Raw genomic sequence first — 20,548 nt, 5'->3', positions numbered from 1 at the left:
ATATTAAAGTTGGTCTGGCTTCAGGTGAGGATTAAGTCAAGGCATCACCAACTATTTCTCTCTGCCTGCTACCGACCGCCTTTCAGTTCACACTCCACATGGTATTCCGGAAAGCTTCCCAAATGGCCACAGATGCTTTCCGTTCTCGGACTACCTCCAGAGAAAAGGAAGATTGTGTTTGGTCCCTCCTGTCCACGGGAGTCGGTCTCCTTCACTTTGGCCCAGACTGGGGCAGGTGATCACTTCTGAACCAATAATAACCAGGTGGATTGGGTCTATCCATTGACTTGTGCCTATCAAGGCCCACTCCTGGAGTTTATAAATGAATATATTTTCCTGGGATTTTGTAGATAATAGGAAGGGGAAATTAATCTGGGCTGGACAACTATCAGTGTGTAAGATCCGACAAAAAATGGCTTCAGATACTTGATTCAACCCAATCAGTTTATCCGTTAGGGCTGGGGGTGGGGCCAACATTCTCTTAGCAGGTTGCCTTACCTGCAGGTTGTATTTCCCCAAATGTTCTTCTTATAACATGGCATCAGATCTGGGCCATTCTGTGACTAAGGTCAAATTAATATTTGTGATTTCCAAATCTGGTTTCAAAGAGGTGATATACCATATATACTCGAGTATAAGCCGAGGTACCTAATTGTTACCTGGGAAATCAGAAAATCTGATTGACTTGAGTATAAGCCTAGGGTGGGAAATGCAGGATGTGAATTAACACAGAGACCAGAGGGGAGAGATGGAGCGCAGTCACAGACACATCCTTCCCAATTCAGCTGCCGGAGGCAGTGAATCACTAGGGGTGCTTCTGTGAATTGGAGCTGTCCACGTCATAGGACGGCTCTGATTGGTTAGATGTAGTAAACCAACATTCAAAGCCCTGCAGTGTCAGCGGGGCTTTGAATGAATGGCAGAGGAACGGCAATCACCTGTGAGATGTTACACCTCGCTGGGGTACCACTGACCCATGTATAAGTCGAACCCGTTTTTCAGCACATTTTTGTGCTGAAAAAACTTGGCTTATACATGAGTATATATGGTAGTTTCTGTCTACTCTTAATCTCATGGCTGACATGCCTTTGAAATGATGAGCCTTTGAATTTTAAAAAAGATACATTTTTGAAACTATGTAGTCTTTATATCTAAGGTATATATATATTTAGATATGAAAAAAATTAAGTGTGAAATAGTTTTTAAGTGAAAAAAAGCATAAAGCTAAAAACAATTTTAATTCACATTTATGGTAAGAAATCAGCGTGTTCGAGAAACCATGTGGAGGAACCACCCAGAAATGGAGAGAGATGCTTCAAGAGCTCCCTATGTTTAAGCCTCTGCCTCTTAGAATTGTCCCAGTTCATGCATAAGACATGTGAAGAAACCTTCGAGATGCCCCCACCTATAGCTGACATCAGATTACAACTTTGTGAGAAACTCTGAGTTATAACCTCCTCACCACGCCACTTTAAAATCATGAGAAAAGAGATAATAAATGATTATTGCTTTGGAATAATTTATCTGAAGCAATAGGTAACTGATACACCTTCCCACAATGCTGGTTTCTATAAACTAAGGACAAAGGGGAAAATGGCTGTTTGGTCAGTAGTGTTTGCCCCTTTAATAAGTATTGAATATGTTAAAACAACAATGAAATGGCTATAAAAATAGAAACTCAAAGAGTTTTTCAAAGTACCATATTCAGTAATGAAAAGTTGGAACATCTTAAATGTTCAATAATTACTCACTTTGAATCAGTCCGTACTGAGGCTTCAAATCTTTACAGGAGTAAAACAGCCCCATTTTTCTCCCAAATGTTCGATAACAGGGAATGGCTCAATAAATTATGGTTCTTATGCTTTGAATATTATATGGCTATAAAAAAATCATGTTTTTGAAAAATTCAATATCATGGTATATACTCTTGATACAGAAATGTGAAAGTTAAAAAGGCAGGAGTGAAAGCTGAATTTTATATTTCAAACAGGTGAATTTTATATGTCAATTAAAAATTACATGAGAAAGAATTGAGCATACATGTAAATAAATATATATGAGCAGGAAAAAAGACTGAAAGGGAATAGATGAAAATGATGGAATTTATGTAATTATAATACCTTTCTCACACAATACAGATAAAATTATAACTTTTTAAAAATGTAAAAATAATTTTAATTAAAAAAAATGAAGCTAAGAATGACTTGAATCTCCTTTTAATGTGCAAAAATTGATTACAAAAGATAAGAGCCAAATAAATAAATACATTTTAAAAATGAAATAATAAGAGAGAGAGAGTGAGTAGAGATGCTTAGCTTTCAAAGTGATGGGAGAAGTGGTTGTGAGTTTAGGTAGGTGGAGGCTGCAGTGTGAGGTACACATCAGCATTTCGGGAGAAGAAGGAGACATTACTGACCAAGCCAAAGTGGTTCTGATGTAGGGACAATCGGGAGAGGGGCTGGCAAGGTGATCTAGGTGGAAAGAAATGGTATATGTGTGGTGAACTAGGGACTAAAATGTAAGTGTGTTTGTGTGTGTACACATAATTGTAGCTTAATTCATATGGGTCCAAGGTCTATGTCTATTTTTATATGAGTGGCGGAGAAGCCGTGGGTTTTTTTCTCTTATTTTTATTTGTGAATTCAATGAAGGTTTACAGAACAGATAATCAATGTCACATTCAACAATTCATACACATTTTGTTTCATTTAATTCATTGTAATCCCCTCAATACAGTGGGACCCGTCCTCCTCCTTCTCCCTGTGGCTCATTCTTCCTGCTTTCTGCACCCCTCTGCTCTTTTGATCTCAAATGGGTGGCTAGTCTATGTAAATAATTCTTTAGACACATAGCTGATATTTAGCCGTCTAAAAACTCAGCAAGAGAACATGGAAACATGGGCATCTCAATTAAATATAGAAGACTCAGGTTTTGTGTCTAGCACCATCTTTGCCTAACATTTCCAGGAGTTGTTCTCACAACTCAGAGTTGCTTCTATGTCTCGAGTTCCTCATTTGCAAGTCTGTTTTAATGAGAGACTTATGCTTCTTGTTTTCCATCTGTCTCAGAGAATTGCGATAGATATAAAAGAATTGACTTAGAACCAAAGTCCAATGATCTCCAAATCCATAACCTAGGGATAGCAGTCAGCTGCTGCTTCTCATACTAGGGCATTTCAGAACAAGGAGTATTTCAGTTCCTTAAAGCTACTACAGGAGAGTTTAAGGTAAATCCCAGTTCACTTAGTGGGGATTTTAAATTGGAGCCTTCTGTTGTGGCCTATGAAGGATGTTGTACATCCTAAAAGGACAGACTCTAAAGTCTTGGTTGTCTATAGCACACAGTCTGGGCCATCAAGGGCTGGATAGAAGAACCTAGGCAAAGGTGCCCATATAGGAACATAATGCTGGGCGTATTCCCCTGTTGGAGGTCTATATAAGTAATGTTAAGCATTTTTTCTAATGGCAAGTTGCCCTACCTGGTTTATCCACCAACAGAGATATAAGGACCTTCTGAAAGATAGACCTACTTCTCCCCCACCCTGCTACCTCTGGACTTGAATTTCCATTAAGGTTCACTGAGTACCCGTGGAGGAACGTCAGTTGATTTGGGGTCACTGTAGGGCAATGTTATATAGCAGGAACTGATTGGTCTCCTCTTCCTAGCACAAGAAACTGACCCCAGCTGATGGCTTCTCTGTTGCAATAGTTGTTAAGATGTCCAACTAAGGTGACTTGGGAGACCAGATGGGAAGATTGTATGACCTGAGAACAGAAGCCTAACTTGGTCTTGGTGTTTATCCTTAGGAGTAGTCTCATACAATATTTGTCCTTTTGTGATGACACAGCATAATGGTTTCCCGGTTCATCCATGTCATGAGGCCTTTTGTGGACTTATCACTGTTCTTTAGAGATAATATTCCATTGCAAACATGTATCAGAATTTCTTCATCGGTTCTTCTACCAACGGACATTTGGCCTGTTTCCAGCTTCGTGCTGTTGTGAATTGTGCTGCATGTGTGTGTGCTGTGTCTCATACTTCTTTGGGGTATACGAGTCTGGGTATTCCTGGGTCACATGGTATTTGTATTCCCAGTAGCACCGTATCACTTTCCACAATGGTTGTACATGTTTATAAGCCCAGAACAGTGTATAAGCATTCCAATCTCTCCAGACCTTCATGTCTGTTTTTTTTAAATTGGGCTATCACTGTGGGTGTAAGGTGATATCTCGTTATTGTTTGGATTTGTATCTCCTGAATGGCTAGTGATCATGAAAAAAATTTCATATGCTTGATAGCCATTTCAATGTCATTTTTAGAGGTTGGTTCCGATATCTTGCTTTGAGAGTGCTCGATGAAGGTTAGCTCGGTACTACCATATATTTACTATTTACATGCTCTCTTCATTTTTTATGACATGGCTTAGTCTACAGGCACAATTCTGTCTTCGTGAATGAGCATTAGTAAAAGTTTTGCCCGATATCCAATGCTTATTGTATGCAGTGTCCAGTCACTTGAATTTTTGATCTGTACAAATCAACAATCTATTTATCTTGGTCTAAAAAGCTGTCATATATATGAATATATCCCTTTTTTAATCAGTATTTGAAATTCTACAACACTGGCTAAATTTATGATACTATATGCCTCATGGGGATGATTTATAATGTTTCCCCAATAAAAGGATAATGGTGTCTTTAAAATAGACCAGAAATATACATAAACCATAGCCCCAATCTAAAACAATTAATTCTTATTATTTGTTATTACTGAATACTTGCTCTCATGAAGACATTACTGAAGATATGGGTGCAAAGTATGGTGAAGAAATCAGATGGTGGTTGGCTATCACAAAGATTAGCATCTGGGATTTTTTTTTACGCATGGATGGATTTTTTTGTTGTTGCTAATAAAAACATTTATTTTGCATTTTATACAGAAAAACCTGAAGTCTGCAACAGGACAGTTACCCAGGGGTTTACATGGATGGATTTTAATGAAATCTAACAAAGACAGGTAGGAAGTCTCCCATTGCAGAGCATGCCTTGAGAACTCAAGATCCTTTTGACTGAAGAAAGACGATTAAAAAAAAGGAAGTACAGGGGGAGAGAAAGGCTTACCTTTAAGAGTTAAGACCTGAAACTTAAGTCTGACTTTAGAACCTGCAAATCAGGGGAGAGTGCGAACACAGTCCCCCACTATGGCAATATATGCAGTTGAGTTTCCCACATTTGGGGACATCGCAGTGGTCAGCACATCCGGAGTGCAATGGATGAGCCTCGTCGTCCTGGGAAAACCACCTTCATGATCACGGTATGTCTCCTGCCAGGTAAGTATAGCATCTGGGATTTTAAAAGCTTGTTTTCAAACAAGCAACAATCTAAATGAGGTGACAGCTAAGTCCACATGGAAGAAGCACACAAGCCTGCGTGATGCAAGGAGTGCAAATAATAAAATCCAAGACCAGAGGAAGGAATGCTTAAATTCTGAGCACTCAGTTTGCAGAAGTATGTGGATTACAATGAAAGCTCAGAATCCATTTGCAGGATCCCCACTTGGATGAAGCCTCTGGCAAATCCCCTCTGACCGACAGAGTGCATTAGAAAGTGCACCAATGCAGATATTGTTGTTTGCTGTCATTAAGTCAGTTCTCACCCATAGTCACCTATGCACAACAGAAACAACACTGTCTGGTCCTGCACCATCCTCACAATTGTTCCTGTATGACCAAAATATACAAAATGAAGTTTTGTCATCCTTGCCTCTAAGGTGCACTCTGGCTTTAGTTTTTTCCAAGACAGATGTTTTTTGTCCCTTTAGCAGTTTGTGGTATTTTCAGTATTCCTCGCCAGCACCACATTGCAAATGTCGACACTTCTTTTCGGTCTTCTTACACCATGTCCAACTTTCACAGGCAAATGAATCCATTGACGACCTCATGGCTTGGGTCAGGCACAGTACTTAGTTATCAAAGTAACATTCTTGCTTTTCAATATGTTAAAAGGGTCTTGTGCAGATTTACCTAATGCAACATGGCTTCAATCTCTTGACTGCTGCTTCGTTGAGCATTGATTGTGGACCCATGCAAGAAAATTCCTTGACAACTTCAACCTTTTCTCCATTTATCATGATATTACCTGTTGATCCAGCTGTGAGGAATTTGGTCTTTTTTACAATGAGTTGTAATCACACTGGAGGCTGAATCCTTGATCTTCACCAGCATCTTCATCTTCAAGTGTTCCTCGCTTTCAGTAAGCAAGGTTGTGTTATCTGCATATAACAGGTTGTTAATAAAGTTTCCTCTAATCCTGATGCAACATTCTTCTTCATATAATCCAGCTTTTTGGATGATTTGCTCGGTATACAGATCGAATAAGTATCGTAAGAGGATACAACCCTGACCCACACCTTTTCTGATTTTAAATCAAGCAGTATTCCCTTGTTCTGTGTGCACAACTGCCTTTTGATCCATGTACAAGTTCCCATGAGCACAGTGAAGTGTTCTGGAATTCCCATTCTTCTCAAGGTTACCCACAGTTTGTTATAGTTCACACAGTCAAATGCCTTCGCATAGCCAAGAAAGCACAAGTAAACATCTCTCTGGTTTACAGATGTGGTTAGGTTAAAATTGAACACTTTTTCATTTGTTCTCCCTTTTGATCCATTTAAAATGTGTTCTCACTTTTAAAATTTTTCTGTTAATTTTTCAAACGAGGTTTTTCTGTGTTTTATTTTGCTGTTGGGTTTTTGTTTGTTTTCTTGCTTTTTGTTTTTGTGGGTTTTTCTTTATATGAAATCCAGAATAGGTAAATGTACAGTGATTATAATTGAATTAATAGTTTCTTAGAGTATGGCAGGGTAGATTGGGGGAGATGGGGAGCTAATAATGAGTACAAGGGAAAAGGAAGTATTTTAAAATTGTAGTGATGATTGCACAACTCTTGTAATATGTTTAAACTGTTGGCTTGTATGATGTGTGAATTGCATGTCAATAAAACTTGGAACTTTAAAAAACTAAAAAAGAATTGACTACTTTTTTCCTTAAAATTGTTAAAGAATTGACTTTAAAATGCTGGCTTTTTACATAACTTATAGTGTTCCCTACAATGAATGGCCTTGTCTTTGTTATGTTAAAGAGACATATTAATGTAGGATGTGTTTTAAGTCAATCTCTTAAAATGAGAGGGCCTTCAAAAAGTTCATGGTAAAATTCCATTATCTTTTAATTCCATTTTTTTCCCCACGAACTTTTTGAAGTCCACTCATATTAAAGAGATTAAACAAGTAAGCAAAGGAAACGGAGGTGGTAGAACAGACATGTCAAACTACAGCAAGATCACCCAGGAGCAGAAGCTAAAAGACACAAGGACTTTCCCAGAAGCCCCACAGCTATAGAAAGCCTTCCCCTAGGGCTGGCACTCTTAATTTAGTCCTCTAGCCTCCCAAACGGTGAGAAAATGACTTTGTGTTGGCTCACGCTACCCATTTGTGGTTTTCTATGCTCGCGGCACTAGATAACTGTGATACACATGGCAAAGAGTGATGTTGCGCTGGCCATAAGCAAGAGCACATTTTACGCAGTACTTACCTTTGCAGGCTAAGTATAATCTGGTGGAAATTTACCTTCTCTTTGAATTACACCAACAGTCCCTCCAGTCTGACTAATTTAATCACTGTTCTGGAACATGCTCCCACCTCCAGGTCTTGCTCATACCGAAATGTCTGTTTTCTTGCCTGTCTAACCAAACATTATTTTTCCTTTAAGGCCAGAGATTATACCATTGGTCTATAGTTTCCTCCTACCCTCAGGTCCACAGTGATTTTCTACTGCTTGAAACTTGAGCATCACATGGTCGTCACTACATTGTTACTAAAGATATTTCTTTAGCCAAGTGCAGACCATAAATTGTCCTCAATCTACTAACATTTTTTGAACACCTACTATGTGGCAAACTCTTTAGATTTAATTGTATTAAAAACAGTATCTATATTTTGGAGGTAGGAAAATGGAAGGTTAACATTTTATGTGACCCTGGCTGGATCAGGTTTCTCAGTTAACTAATCTCCTGTGATGAACTCTAGAATAATGCAACCACTTCCATGATGAGATCTGCTGTGAGCAGCAGCCAATCAACTGAAAGGAAGTCTCCTTGGGGGTGTGGCCTTTTACCATCACTGTGTGGACTCTGGGAATGCTTGCTAGCTTTTGCTGGCTTTGGATGTTGCATCTGACTCATCATCCAGCCTCTTGTTCTTTGGACTTGAGCTAGCGGCCTACTGATCTTGGGTTCATTAGCCCCTGCAGTTATTCAGGTCAGGAAAGGCATCCAGTCTGACACTGACACAGGCATGTGGAACTTGCTCCCCTCTGCAACCGTGTAAGCTATTTCCAATTACTGTTGAGGAAGAACAGGATGGATATTAGGGGTGGGGGTGTCTAGCAAGCAGCCTTTATCACAAATAAGCCAGAGATAATTATAAAATGGTCATATGAAAGGCATTCTATCATGTGTGACAAATCACACAAATTTATTGCCTTAAAACTACAGCTCTTTATGTGCTATCTCACTTTACATTTTCATGAATCAGAGGCCCTGCCTGGTATGGTTGGGCTATATGCTCAGTACCATAAGGCTGAAATCAAGGTGTTGGCTAGACTGAGTTATCATCAGGGAACTCTGGGAAAAATTCTGCTTCCAAGCTCATTCTTTTTTTTCTTTTTAAATACTTTTATTGGGGGCTCTTACATCTTTTCTCATAATCCATACATCATGCAATGTGTCAAGCACATTTGTCATCATCATTTTCAAAGCATTTTCTTCCCACTGAGCCCCTGATATCAGCTTCCCATTTCTTCCCACTCTCCCCCTCCACCCGCCCTCCCTCACGAACCCTTGATAAATTATAGATGATTATTTACATATCTTACATCATCCTCCATTGCCCCTCACCCACTTTCCATTTTTCATCTCCCTGGGAGTGAGTTCTAGGTTGATCCTTGTGATCGATGCTCCCTCCCCGGCCCCCCTCTCCTAATCCTCCTGGTATCTCTACTTTCATTGTTGGCCTTGAGGGGTTTATCTATCCTGACTTCCCTGTGTTGAGGGCTCTTATCTCTAGCAGTGTGCATGTTCTGGTCTAATCCAATTTGTAAGGTAGAATTGAAGGCATGATAGTGGGGGGGGGGGAGCGGGGGGAGAGGAAGCATCAAAGAGCTAGAGGAAAGTTGTGTGCTTCATAGGTGCTATACTGCACCCTGACTGACTCATCTCTCCCCTTTGACCCCTCTGTGAGGGGATTCAAGCTCATTCTTGATGTTAACAGAATTCAGGTTCTGGCTGATATAAGACTGAGGCCCCCTGTTGCCTTGCAGTCTCTCAGCAACTAGAGCCCACCTGCATCTTTAAACCAGCAATGGACCACCATCTCCTTCTTGTGTTTCAAAGCTCTCATTTCTCCTGTGTCCAGCTGGAGAGAACTGTTTACTGTAAAAGATCTCAGGTGGAAATATGAAATTGTAAATGCTGCACATGTTTTACAAGGACAACAATAATAACAAAGTCTTGTGTGGTTAGGCCAGACACACCTAGCTAATCACATCGTCCAATCTTTTTTTTAAGTGATTAATTAATTTTCAGATCGCCCAATCCTAAAATCAGCTGTGCCATGGGAATGAAACGCATCCTGTTCATAGTCCCAGGGACCATGGAGCAGCGTCTTCTCAGAGATGGAAACCTTGGAGAACGTTTTAGAATCTTGCCAACCACCAATCACACGGCCCAGTTACTGTTGAGCCAGTTCTGACTCCTCACGATTCTGTGCACCCCACAGAACTGTGCTTTATAGGAAATGAATCACCAAGCCTTTCTTCCAAGCCACATCGGGCTGGGTTTCAATGTCAGTCATTTGGTTAGTAGCTGCAGGCTTAACCGTTGGTGCTATCCAGCTACTTAAGCCTACCACTGCTGCTGCTGCTGCTGTCCTTGTTAGGCGCTGTGGAGTCCGTTGTGACTCACAGCATCCCTCGGCATGACAGAAGGAAGCCCTGCCCCCTCCTAGGCCATCTTCACAAGGGTTCTTGGAGCCCATTGTTGCAGCCTCTGTGCCAAGGGTCTTCCTCTTTTTTGCTGCCCCTCTCTTTTACCAAGCAGGATGCCCTTTCCAGGGACTGATCTCTCCTGCTAACAGGTCCGGAGGATGTGAGGGGAAGTCCCCATCCTGGCTTCTTTTTTCCCCCCGATTTTTCATCCTTGCTTCTAAGGAACATTCCGGCTGAACTTCTTCCAAGACAGATTTGTTTCTTCCTTTGGCAATCCATGGTACTTCCAATATTCTTTGCCAGCACCATAATTCAAATATATCAATTCTTCTTTAGTGTTCTTTATGGAAGCCTACCAGAGTAGGTAAGATCTAAACAGACAAACTTAGCATTTGAAGTGGAAATTAAATATGAGCAAAAGCCCCAAAGTGAAACTCCATCATGAATTTGTTGGACACTCTGTAACTTCTCTAATAATAAACAACTCCATTTTCCTGAGATTTCCTAAGTGCTTGACATAAATTCATTCGTCATTCCTTACATCCGTTCTATGGAGGTGATATTAGGCCACTTTTACAAAGAAAGAAATGCAGGCAGAGCAAGAAAAGTCACTTGCTGGAGCGATCCCAATTTGTCAGGCTGAGTTCCTTAAAGAAGCGAAATCAGTGATGCTTGTATGTGTATGTATTTAAGAAGAGATTTATATCAAGAAATGGCTTGTCGAGTTGTAGAAGTGGGCAAATCCAGTGTGGTTCAAGTCTGTGGGTCAGATATAAGCTGAGGGCTTCTCTGACATCCTGCAGCTGTAGGGGCTGATGAACATGTCGCAGGAAGACCCCAGACTGGGGGATGCTGAGCTGGTTGAATCTGAGATGGCCATATGAATGCAAGGTGGGAAGTCTGCTGATGGTTCCTGGGATTGTAGTCAACATAGCAGGAGGTTAGCGAACCAGATACAAGATCCAAATCCAGTAGTTGATGCCAGGAAGCTTCCATACACTGTCAATGTGTCTTAAGCGCAGGCCACATCTGAATGAAACCTTCATTCGTATCACGGATGTGACCAGATTAAGGAGATCTATGCTTCACAGGACTGCTGTGTTCTATCACATTGTGGGAAAGCCCTGGCCCACCCAAGCTGACATAAAACCTAACAATTACACCAACCGAGTTGCAAAACTGGGCTGATGGCTTGCGCTCTGCATTCCTGGGAGTTTATGTTCTGAGCATTGTTGAACCCCACTGTCTAAGGGTCTGGGTGGGGAAGCAGAAAGCAGTAAAGTTGGTCTGAGCCCAGGTCACGGGAGCACTAATGTGAACATGTGTTAACAGGTGCCCAAGAATATTTTAGAATGTGAGTGTGAATGTGGGGGAAGGGGGAGCAGAATTGGAGATGGCTGTGGCTGGAACAGAGCATGTGAACTGGCCGTACAACGTGACATTTAAGGGAGGTGACTATGGTCAGCCAGAATTAGCCTGGATTATAAAATCAGAGGTGAGGATGATATACCACAGTTAAAAAAAGCATGACAAAATTGCTGACTCCTGCTGCCCAATATAGGAAACACATAGGACAGAAGAGGATGTTAAACTGCAAACAAGTATACAAGCAGCAAAGAGGGTTGCTGAAAAAGAGATAAACTGTTAACTCCATACTTGAACGCCACTCTTACGATTGCAAAGCAAAAGGCAGAGCTTGGTAGCTGTGGTAGAACTAGACACAAGTTTTATTCGTTTAGTTTTAAAAACTCCCTATGGAAGTGTAGTTCCTATTGAGCATTGTTCATCATGAGACCCGAGTTACCAGACTTCTTGGGTGTGCAGTCAGTGTGGTTACATAAGACCCTGCCCGAAGAAAACCCAAGTTTGCAGTCTGATGCTCTGAGGTCGCGCCTGGATTCCCATACTATTTATTATATTTGAGTTGTGTGTTAGAAGTGAAGTCTGATACAACAGTGGACCGTGCACCATGGCTTCAACCTCCGATTTTATCGGTCCTACCTCCACTGTCTCCTTCGGATGGGACTCCTGCTTCCTGGCACTTTGCGCCTGCCCAGTGACCACTGCCCCAAGCTGCCAATGCCACAGTGTGTTTGGCAATTGACTTGGCAGGGGTGAGCCTCTCACCCACCCCGAATCCAGTTGTTGACTGAGTCTCAACGTAGCGGCTGCAATAATTTGGGATTATTTGTCTGCCATGAGATACAGTGGCATACGGGAAGCGGAGATGCCTGGCTTGGATTCCTGCCCCTAGCTAAAGAATTCCCACCAGTCTAGTCATTGGCAGAAGGGGAACTCCCAGGAAGAAGATTCTGGCAGCTAGTGGGTCGCACAGTGCTGAGCCTCACTAATTCAATCATTGGTTGGGCATGCAAATGTAGACTCACCAAGAAGCTTCAGTTTTCTCATCTGTAAGGGGGCAAGATGATACGTATATATGATATGCACTGCAATTTAAATAAGGGTTTAGCAAAGTAGTTAGAATTTAGAAACCATGTTAGCTTAAAATAGAACTGGAAGTAAGGACTGCCTGTAAGGACATGGAAGCAGTAACAGCAACAACAAAAGAAAATATTTATTCCAAGGGCAAGTGCAGGGTTTAGTATCATGCAGAGCAGACACAACGCTTTACAAAAATAGCTTAAACGTTATTCAGAAAACACATGGTTAGGTGTTGCAAAATGAGAGTTTTCAGGAAGTGTTTTCATTTGATTTGAGGATCTTTTGCTTTAAGGCATTAGTGAAAGTGTTTCACCTCAAAATGGGGAACCTTGGACAAGAGAGAATTTGAGCAGAGGAAGACATTCAAATGTCTATACCAAGCACGCTTTGAGGAGTTGAGTAATTTAGCTTAAATTTCAAAATGTAAAATGTGTGTACTTTTTCACTTTCAGGTGTCCGAGATAAATACACATATGAGAGCACAGAAGCAAGCACAAAGATATTTGTGCAGAATTTTAATAGTGAAAAACAGAACCTAACCTAAATGTCTTTCACTGTGCAGTTGATTATTTATGTTTTGGTTCCTACAACGTAATACCATGCAACCATGGGGGCGGGGCATGAGTAGATCTCGATATCAAACCAGGGAACTTTAAGTGAGGAAGGAAAATGTTTAATCACATTTGCTTATAAGATATACATACAAATGAATGCCTAAACAAAGGTCTAGATGGCTATATACCAAATTGTTAACTGAATAACCAAGGAAGGGAATGGGTAAAGTATGTGTGTGGTGTGTGTGTGTAAATAAATGGGACTCCTCTTCCCCTATGCATCCCTGTTTTCTGGATCTTCTGCTAAGCGGAAATGAATGGGAAGAGTCATTTGCCGCCTCAGGTGAGGGCAAAAGTTGGGGAGAGGAGGAGGGACCGAAGGCCCCTCTTCCAGTGGGCCAGGCTCCGGCTTTGCCAGAGGTGAGGTGAGCCCGCCCCGCGGGGATGATTCTGCGGAGGGGCTGGGGCTCCGCAGGAGCGAGGCGGGAGGCGGTGCCGAGGGGCGGTGCCGGCGGACTCCCGCCGCACGCTCCGCTCCCTCCATGCCCTTATAAGGAGCGCCCGGCGCAGGGCTCGGGAATCCGGTCGCAATCCCTGCGGCGCAGCCCAGCTCCCAGGCCCCTCCCTTGGGAATGGGGGCGGGGCGGGGCGGGGCTTCGGCGGCGCGGAGGTGAGGGCGGAGCATCTGGAAGCAGGGCCAATAGGAGAGGCGGCCCGGGTCTGAGTAGCGCTGCCATTGGGCGCGACGTCGCGAGGGGGCGAGGAGTCCGCGAGGCTGGTTACGCGGAGGGAAGCCCCGGCTCCAGAGTCGCTGCACTGCTCCGAGTACGGCTCTGCTCGCTCTCGCCGCAGCCCACCTCCAGTTTTCTGTGGCCCGCGGTTCGCCGCCCCGCTAGCCGCCGCGATGCCGGTGTTTCATACACGCACGATCGAGAGCATTCTGGAGCCGGTGGCGCAGCAGATCTCGCACCTGGTGATCATGCACGAGGAAGGCGAGGTGGACGGCAAAGCCATTCCTGACCTTACCGCGCCCGTGGCCGCGGTACAGGCGGCCGTCAGCAACCTGGTCCGGGTGAGCGAGCGGGGCCTGGGCGGGGCCGGGGGCGGGGCGTGGCGGGGCACCTCCGCGGGGTCCGGCTCGTGGGTCCGGGGCTCGCGGCTACTCCGTGCGACTTGCTGCCTGTGGGTTCTGGGACAGACCACCTTGAGTTCGAATTCTGACTTCCCCGCTATGTGACCTTGACCGGGCCTCAGTTTCCTTATCTATAAAATGGGGGCAGTTATCTGAATGCCTGGTGGGTGAGGAGGGATTTGCGCATCACTCGGCACCGTGTACGGCCCGCGGTGCGAGTGTAACCAGTATAGTGGTAGAAGTCCGATCGCCCCCTCCCATCAGCCGGCTGTCGACCCCGACGTTGGGCTCAGCTCCTTTTTAGGCCTCCCCAGTTGGTCTGTGGGCGATCGGGCTCCCGACTGATAACCTGCTTTTCCTCCCAGGGATTCCTATGTGAGCACGCTGTTCTTTCCAATACTTCTGCCTCCTCACCCTCAGACGTATCTTACCCCCTCCCCCTCCCCAGCGCTTCCTGCGTCGGACCCCTTTGTCCACTTGTCATACCAACTGCTCTGTCCCCTCGCCTTCCTCTTCTGGGCATTTTACTTCTGCTCCCACCACTGGCATTCAAACCGGGTAATTCCTTTATACAGTAACAAATGACTTGTCGCCTAAACCTTTCGTTTTAGTCCCTCCTCTGTAGATTTCCACCTGGTTTTACCTGCTGTCAAACGACTTCGTCCTGCTGGCAGGAAGCATGGTGGAGCTATTAGGAGAGGAGGCCTGTGGAATTTGGGATCTGTAGTCTCTTTTGCAGAGCAGGAAAAGGGTGTTTCCTCCCAACTCCCAACTGTGGAAGGGTGCTCAGACCCTTTGCCCAGAGCTTACGGCTGAAAACCGAAGGATTATTGGAAGAGGCAGGGGCCACTTCTGAAAGGCGAAAAGAGAGGTGCTGCGGGTCGCTATGAGTCGGCATGGCAAGGCGTGACCGGTCTCCTAACATTCCCCTGGCCAATATCGAACTTCTCTTTCCCACTGTGGGTGGGTGACTCAGACGACTGCGGCCAATGAGAAATAACCTTGGAAAAAGTTCAGACTGCTCCCGCACTGAACTGTGTCAATAGTGTGTGCAGGGCGGGGCACGGGGTTGCTATCTGCTGCGAGCTTTGAGTACACGCAGTCACTTCAGTAGTTGAAAGCCGGCGTCAGTCCGCGGGAGCCCTGTGAGTCACTGCAGTGCAGGAAACCCACCACATTTCTGCTCTTTTACATAAGCTCTAAGAATCTGACCACCGCCACAACATTGACTTGTACATTTTAGTCTCGGTGACTTTCTCCTGTGTCGCCGAACTGTCCGCTTCCAGCTCGTTGACCCTGATTAGAGAAGAAACAAACACAGAAGAGCGTTATTAGAAGAAAGCCAGAGAGATAAAAGAACATTTGTGAATTGCAGTAGCCCAGGATTTAAAAGGGAAAAAATAGCCTAGCTGGCCTTGTGTGTGAAGCATAATTGCTTTTAGCATGTGGAAGTATTTTTTTTCACATTTTCTTTGCATACAATTTGTATGAAACTTAAAAAGAAAATACTGCCTTCATTCAGCAGGCCCAGCTCTGCATTGTTCTTGTTCTTTCTATAACTAATCTTAACTTAGACTCCAGAGTGCGTTCTTATTCAGTATTGTCTAACATGGCTGCAGCCCAGGCCTCCATTTTCACCAACTGGGAAACAATGTAAAGAGACAAGGTAATAGTATCTCTTCCTGCAGTTCTTCAAGAAATAAAATCGTCAAACCACATGTTGCACTTAGAACTGAGTGTAGTCAGGGTTTGATCTCTGGTTAGGCTATTTAGAGACAAGTTATTTATGAGTTTCAGTGCAGTGAATTAATAAGCTCTGAGTGCCTGCTGGATGGAAACATTGAAGGGCTGGCGAGAAAGCATGAACTAATAACAGGACCAAAGAGCGGAAGGGAGAGAATGAGAATGATCAGTGAGGAAAACGGAACATGGATTGTATTCTGAAAGGCCAGGAGACCTATCCATTGCTTGACTTTTCAATTGTGTGTCTTTTTGTTTTTGGCTCCCCGTAGGGAATTGAACCCCGGTCTCCTGCGTGACAGGCAGGGGTACTCACCACTTCAATTGTGTGTTAAATATGCTATTGAATATTGCGATGAATCACATACATTTCTCAACTAGATGGTGTTTAGAGAGCAGGCCTTTGATATTCTTTAATCAAAATGAGCACATAGGATAGTTTGATAAATACTGAAGGAAGGAACAAAGGGCAGCGGTATAAATTCGGATGCTTCTTAAATTGGTTAGTCATTAAGAAAATGAGAACCCGGACTTTGGGTGTGTCGGGAAAAAGGAGAAGTAAATAATCAGAAATATAGTGAAGGAAGAAGTAGTAGGATATGATAATAGAACTAGAAAATTTTGCAATGATAAAAAAATTCTGGTGTTACTATAAGGTAATGAAACTGATTTTTGAATAAATATTCTAGAATTTATATAGTCTAGGTAAGTGTTCCTCTCACTTTAGCACCTTAGTTTTATCCTTAGTCCATAACTTTTTCTTTTGGATTACTTTTCTTTTTCCCTTCAGATTACTTATTACATAATACATGCAACCATTTAGTCTTGGTTTCCTTTCCTCAAGAAAACATACATTTGACCAGAGCCATTTAGCCCAACTACTTCACCATGCTTGAGTCTAAATGACTTTTGGGTGCCCCAAATTTAAGTTTATGTAATGAAGATGGAATTCTCAATTATTGCTTATAGTCATTCATTTGTTGAACAGGTATTTACTGAGACTAATGTCAAAGAAATAGGTATGATGCTACATAAATCAGTATGATACTGCATAAAAAAATCCTGACTGTTAATAAGGAAAGTAATGTACCGTGGAAGTCAGAGAAAGGTGAAATTTATTTTGAGGGGCGCTTTAGGGAAGTTTTCATGGAGGAGGCAACATTTGAGTCTGGCCCGAAGGACATGGGGATTTGAACAGTTAAAGATGTGGGAAGAAAGGCGTGGTATGTGAAATGAAGCTGTGGCACAGAATTCTCACGAATTTGAGGGCCAAAATTTGAGCTGGACTGTCTGAAGGTTTTGAGGACAGGACTCATTTGGATTTTAATTTACTGCATATTTGTTAAACAAAAGCAGTCTGTTAATTTTCTGTACATAGATCACAACTGGAGGGTCATCATTTTAAAAGCCTCTGATCAATTATTGATGTTCTTAGGAAGGAGATAGGTTGGGAATATTTATTTACACATCTCAAACCCCCCCCCCCCCCAATTCAGGATCCTTCTTATTGTGGATTGGGTGAAGTTTTACAGAGCAGATCATCTGTTTAACAGTCAGCAATTCACACACATTTTATTTTGTCTCATCCTTTACATCGAGCCCTTTCTCTTTAAAATCATTTTATTGGGGGCTCATACAGCTCTTACCACAATCCATACATGCATCCAGTTTTACAACCCTCTCAGTGTAACATCTGCTATCCCACTTCTTCCCTTTCTTTGCTGCTAGCATTCTTCCTCTTTTCCCAAAACCCTTCGGAACTCTGTCCTTGGCTAAGTGCTGCCCTTTGGATCTCAAATAGTTTATTATTCCAGAGGTGCATACCTCCCTAATGCTATTGTTCCACTTACAGGCTTATTGTTTGCCTCAGAATTGAGCTGTGTGACTTCCAGACCTGAAGGGTGGCTAAGGGCCATAGTCTCAGGCGGTCCACTTGTCCCCATCTAACCAATATTCATGTCTGTTTTATGATTCTTACTTTTGTTCTACATTTCCCCCCCACTCTGTTGGGGACTTTCTGACATGATCCCTTTTAGAGTGGTAGGTAGTGCTGGCTGGGCACTCACTTTCTAGTTCTGGTCTCAGGGTCATGGAAAGAGATGTTTCTCTGGTCCTTTAGCCCATTGCTTGAATTGTTTCCATTTCCATCACTTTTCTTTCTTGTGAACAAGGAGAGACCAATATTGCACTTTTGGTGGCTGCTCACAGGCTTTTACACTCTCAGGAGAAGAATCCTTTAAAAACAACTTTGTTGAGCTACAGTTCACATATAATTCACCTACGTTGAGTGGACTATTTAATATTTTAAAATATATTCACAGGATTATATAACTGTCACCACAATCTAATTTTAGAACGTTTTTGTCCCCTCAAAGAGAAACATTAGCAATCACTTTTTATCCACTCCCACCCGCTTCCTCCCTAGCTTTGTTAAAACCTTCTGTTTTCTGTAGATTGGCCTATTTTGGATGTTTCAGAAATAGGGAATCATATAACATGTGGCCTTTTATATCTGATTTCTTTGAGTTAGCGTGTTTTCAAGCTTCATTCCTTTTTGTGGTGGATTCATATTTCATTGTATGAACAAGGCCATTTTAAATATAGAATATTTTCAGTCCAATCATAAAGAGAGGGAGCAGGAGAGGGAGGGACGCTGGGAGGGAAGGGAAACGGAGGAGGACCACAAGAAGTTCCGAGAGTGGGAATTCAGTAAGCAGCGGGAAAAAGTCAGACGGCTTAGCCCTGCCTACCTTGCATCATGGTGGGTAATTTTTCTTTTTTTCCATTCAAGTGGCCTATAGAGTACTTTCTGTCTCTGATGTAACCATTACAATAACACCAGTTTTATTAATGAGGTTTCTGGCACTTTGCAGTCTCCATCGCATCTGAGTGGTCACAACTACTTTGGGCTCATGAGATATGCATTTTAGGAGTGTCTGTGGCCTTGACTTTTTCTTAATAATTTTTTTGGTATCTTCCAGTTTTTAAAATGAGCATATAAGCCTCATGTTAAGGAAAAATCAATAAAATCTATAATGATAACATTTTTATAATCCTTTGTGATTTTAAAATAGGAGGCTTCAAAAAATTCATGGAATTGAAAGATAAGGGATTTTTCTATGAACTTTTGTGGAGCCCCTTGTACTTCCTTCTATGTAATCTCATGGCAAGCCTGTAGTAAGTGTTGCTATGGTTACCAGCCATAGTTCAGAGAAATTACGTCATCTGCCCACAGTGGTATAGCTAGCAACTGGTGGAGCCTGGACTCAAACTCTGGTCCTCCGCCTCTGGCTCCTGAGCTTTTTTCCAATGCACCCTTCTACCTCGACTCAGAGCAGTGGGTTTCCACCTAGAACCGAAAGCAGAAAGAGTGCTATGAATTATAGAGTTTCCATTTGTCTTGGACCTGGCAAAATTACCTGTGTAGGGTCTGGCTTTGGCATAATTTGCTTCAAAGGTCTATTTCAGAAGAATGAAATGAGAGTGCTGCTTCATAGCCATGTTCAATGTCACAGCATTCAAAAAAAGAAATACAACAAATATAAACTTGAGATGCATACTAAAAAACAAAACAAAAAAACCTCCCTGCCATCAAGTTGATTTTGACTCATAGGACAGAGGAGAACTGATCCCCGTGCTTCCAAGACGGTAATGCAATGAAAACAGAAAGCTGTATCCCACAGAGCAGCTGCTGGCTTCAATCTGCTGACCTTGCGGTTAGTCCAACACAGGCCCATACAGACTGCACTACACACCAGAGATCGGGGGGCCGTAGATCAGCACAAACAGATCAGAACAAATGAAGGATTTTTATCATATACATGGCTGCTTTGTTTGAAGCTATTACCAATAAAAAAGTACTTAAAGTTAGGTTTGGGAACCTTCTTTCATTTGAAAAACTTTGTTGTTCCCCTCCCCAAAAGAGAAAAACTTTGTCCCCAGAAACAAAAGGAATCTAAGAATAAAATAGATGTGAAGCTTGTTCTAATGATACTTACCATTTCCTCATGGTTCTTGAGCGAATGGGATCATTTTGGAGATGCGAGTGGACAAGTCCTATGGTCGCATCAGAAAGAAACATTTGCCTAGGTCAGCTCCTGCCGACACTGCAGAGGAAGCGGCAGCAGGACCGAACTACTTATATGGGGCAGGATGGTTTTTGGATTTAAAATGTCTTATATGGCCTGTTATATATTTACATATGTTTGTACTGTAACTATATGTTTGTATATCTTAAATTGAATAATAGTCTTCCAACAAGCCTTCTGATTTTTTACGTTACACTTAGGGAGGAGACAGGAAAGGGATAGCGACCGGGTGAAGGCAAGCTTAGCATCCCTACGCTCTCCTGTGACACATGTCGTACTTCTCCGCCAGACCCTTGGTTCCCTGTGGCAGGGGCTCGACCTCTTTGTTCACCTCTTTCTTTCCATACCATGCTGGTCATAGGTGTTCCGTGTAATTTTACTTTTACTGCATGAATGTATGCATAGCACTCACTGAAGTGCAAAATACTATAATAGGAATTATTCTGTTGCCAGTGTTTCCCATTCCCAGATGTCAAACAATCTGGTATAGTCAAATTTGAACAATTTCATCTGATTTACAGTGGGCTTTCACTAGAGCAAAACAATATATATG

The 20,548-nt window shown here is 42.6% G+C and overlaps 1 protein-coding gene and 1 non-coding gene across 3 annotated transcripts in view; one reads left to right on the top strand and one right to left on the bottom strand.

The window, feature by feature from the left end:
* Window positions 1-5,170: 5,170 nt before the first annotated feature.
* On the bottom strand, window positions 5,171-5,337 carry LOC142430156 (U1 spliceosomal RNA). The gene has a single exon (XR_012780620.1). It is a non-coding gene; the product is annotated as a U1 spliceosomal RNA (small nuclear RNA).
* Window positions 5,338-13,831: 8,494 nt separating this feature from the next.
* VCL (vinculin) overlaps window positions 13,832-20,548 on the top strand; it is a 121,026-nt gene continuing 114,309 nt past the window's right edge. The window contains exon 1 of one of the 2 annotated variants that reach the window (XM_075534680.1): window positions 13,832-14,107. In XM_075534680.1, the coding sequence (XP_075390795.1) occupies window positions 13,940-14,107 (168 nt within the window). In that variant the 5' untranslated portion in view covers window positions 13,832-13,939. The remainder of the gene's footprint in view (window positions 14,108-20,548) is intronic. The other variant, XM_075534679.1, reaches the window with a different exon arrangement.

This window comes from Tenrec ecaudatus, chromosome 16 (assembly GCF_050624435.1).
Source record: "Tenrec ecaudatus isolate mTenEca1 chromosome 16, mTenEca1.hap1, whole genome shotgun sequence".
Taxonomy (NCBI): domain Eukaryota; kingdom Metazoa; phylum Chordata; class Mammalia; order Afrosoricida; family Tenrecidae; genus Tenrec; species Tenrec ecaudatus.
The sequence above is the reverse complement of the archived record's forward strand: the minus strand, read 5'-3'. Positions and strand labels throughout refer to the sequence as shown.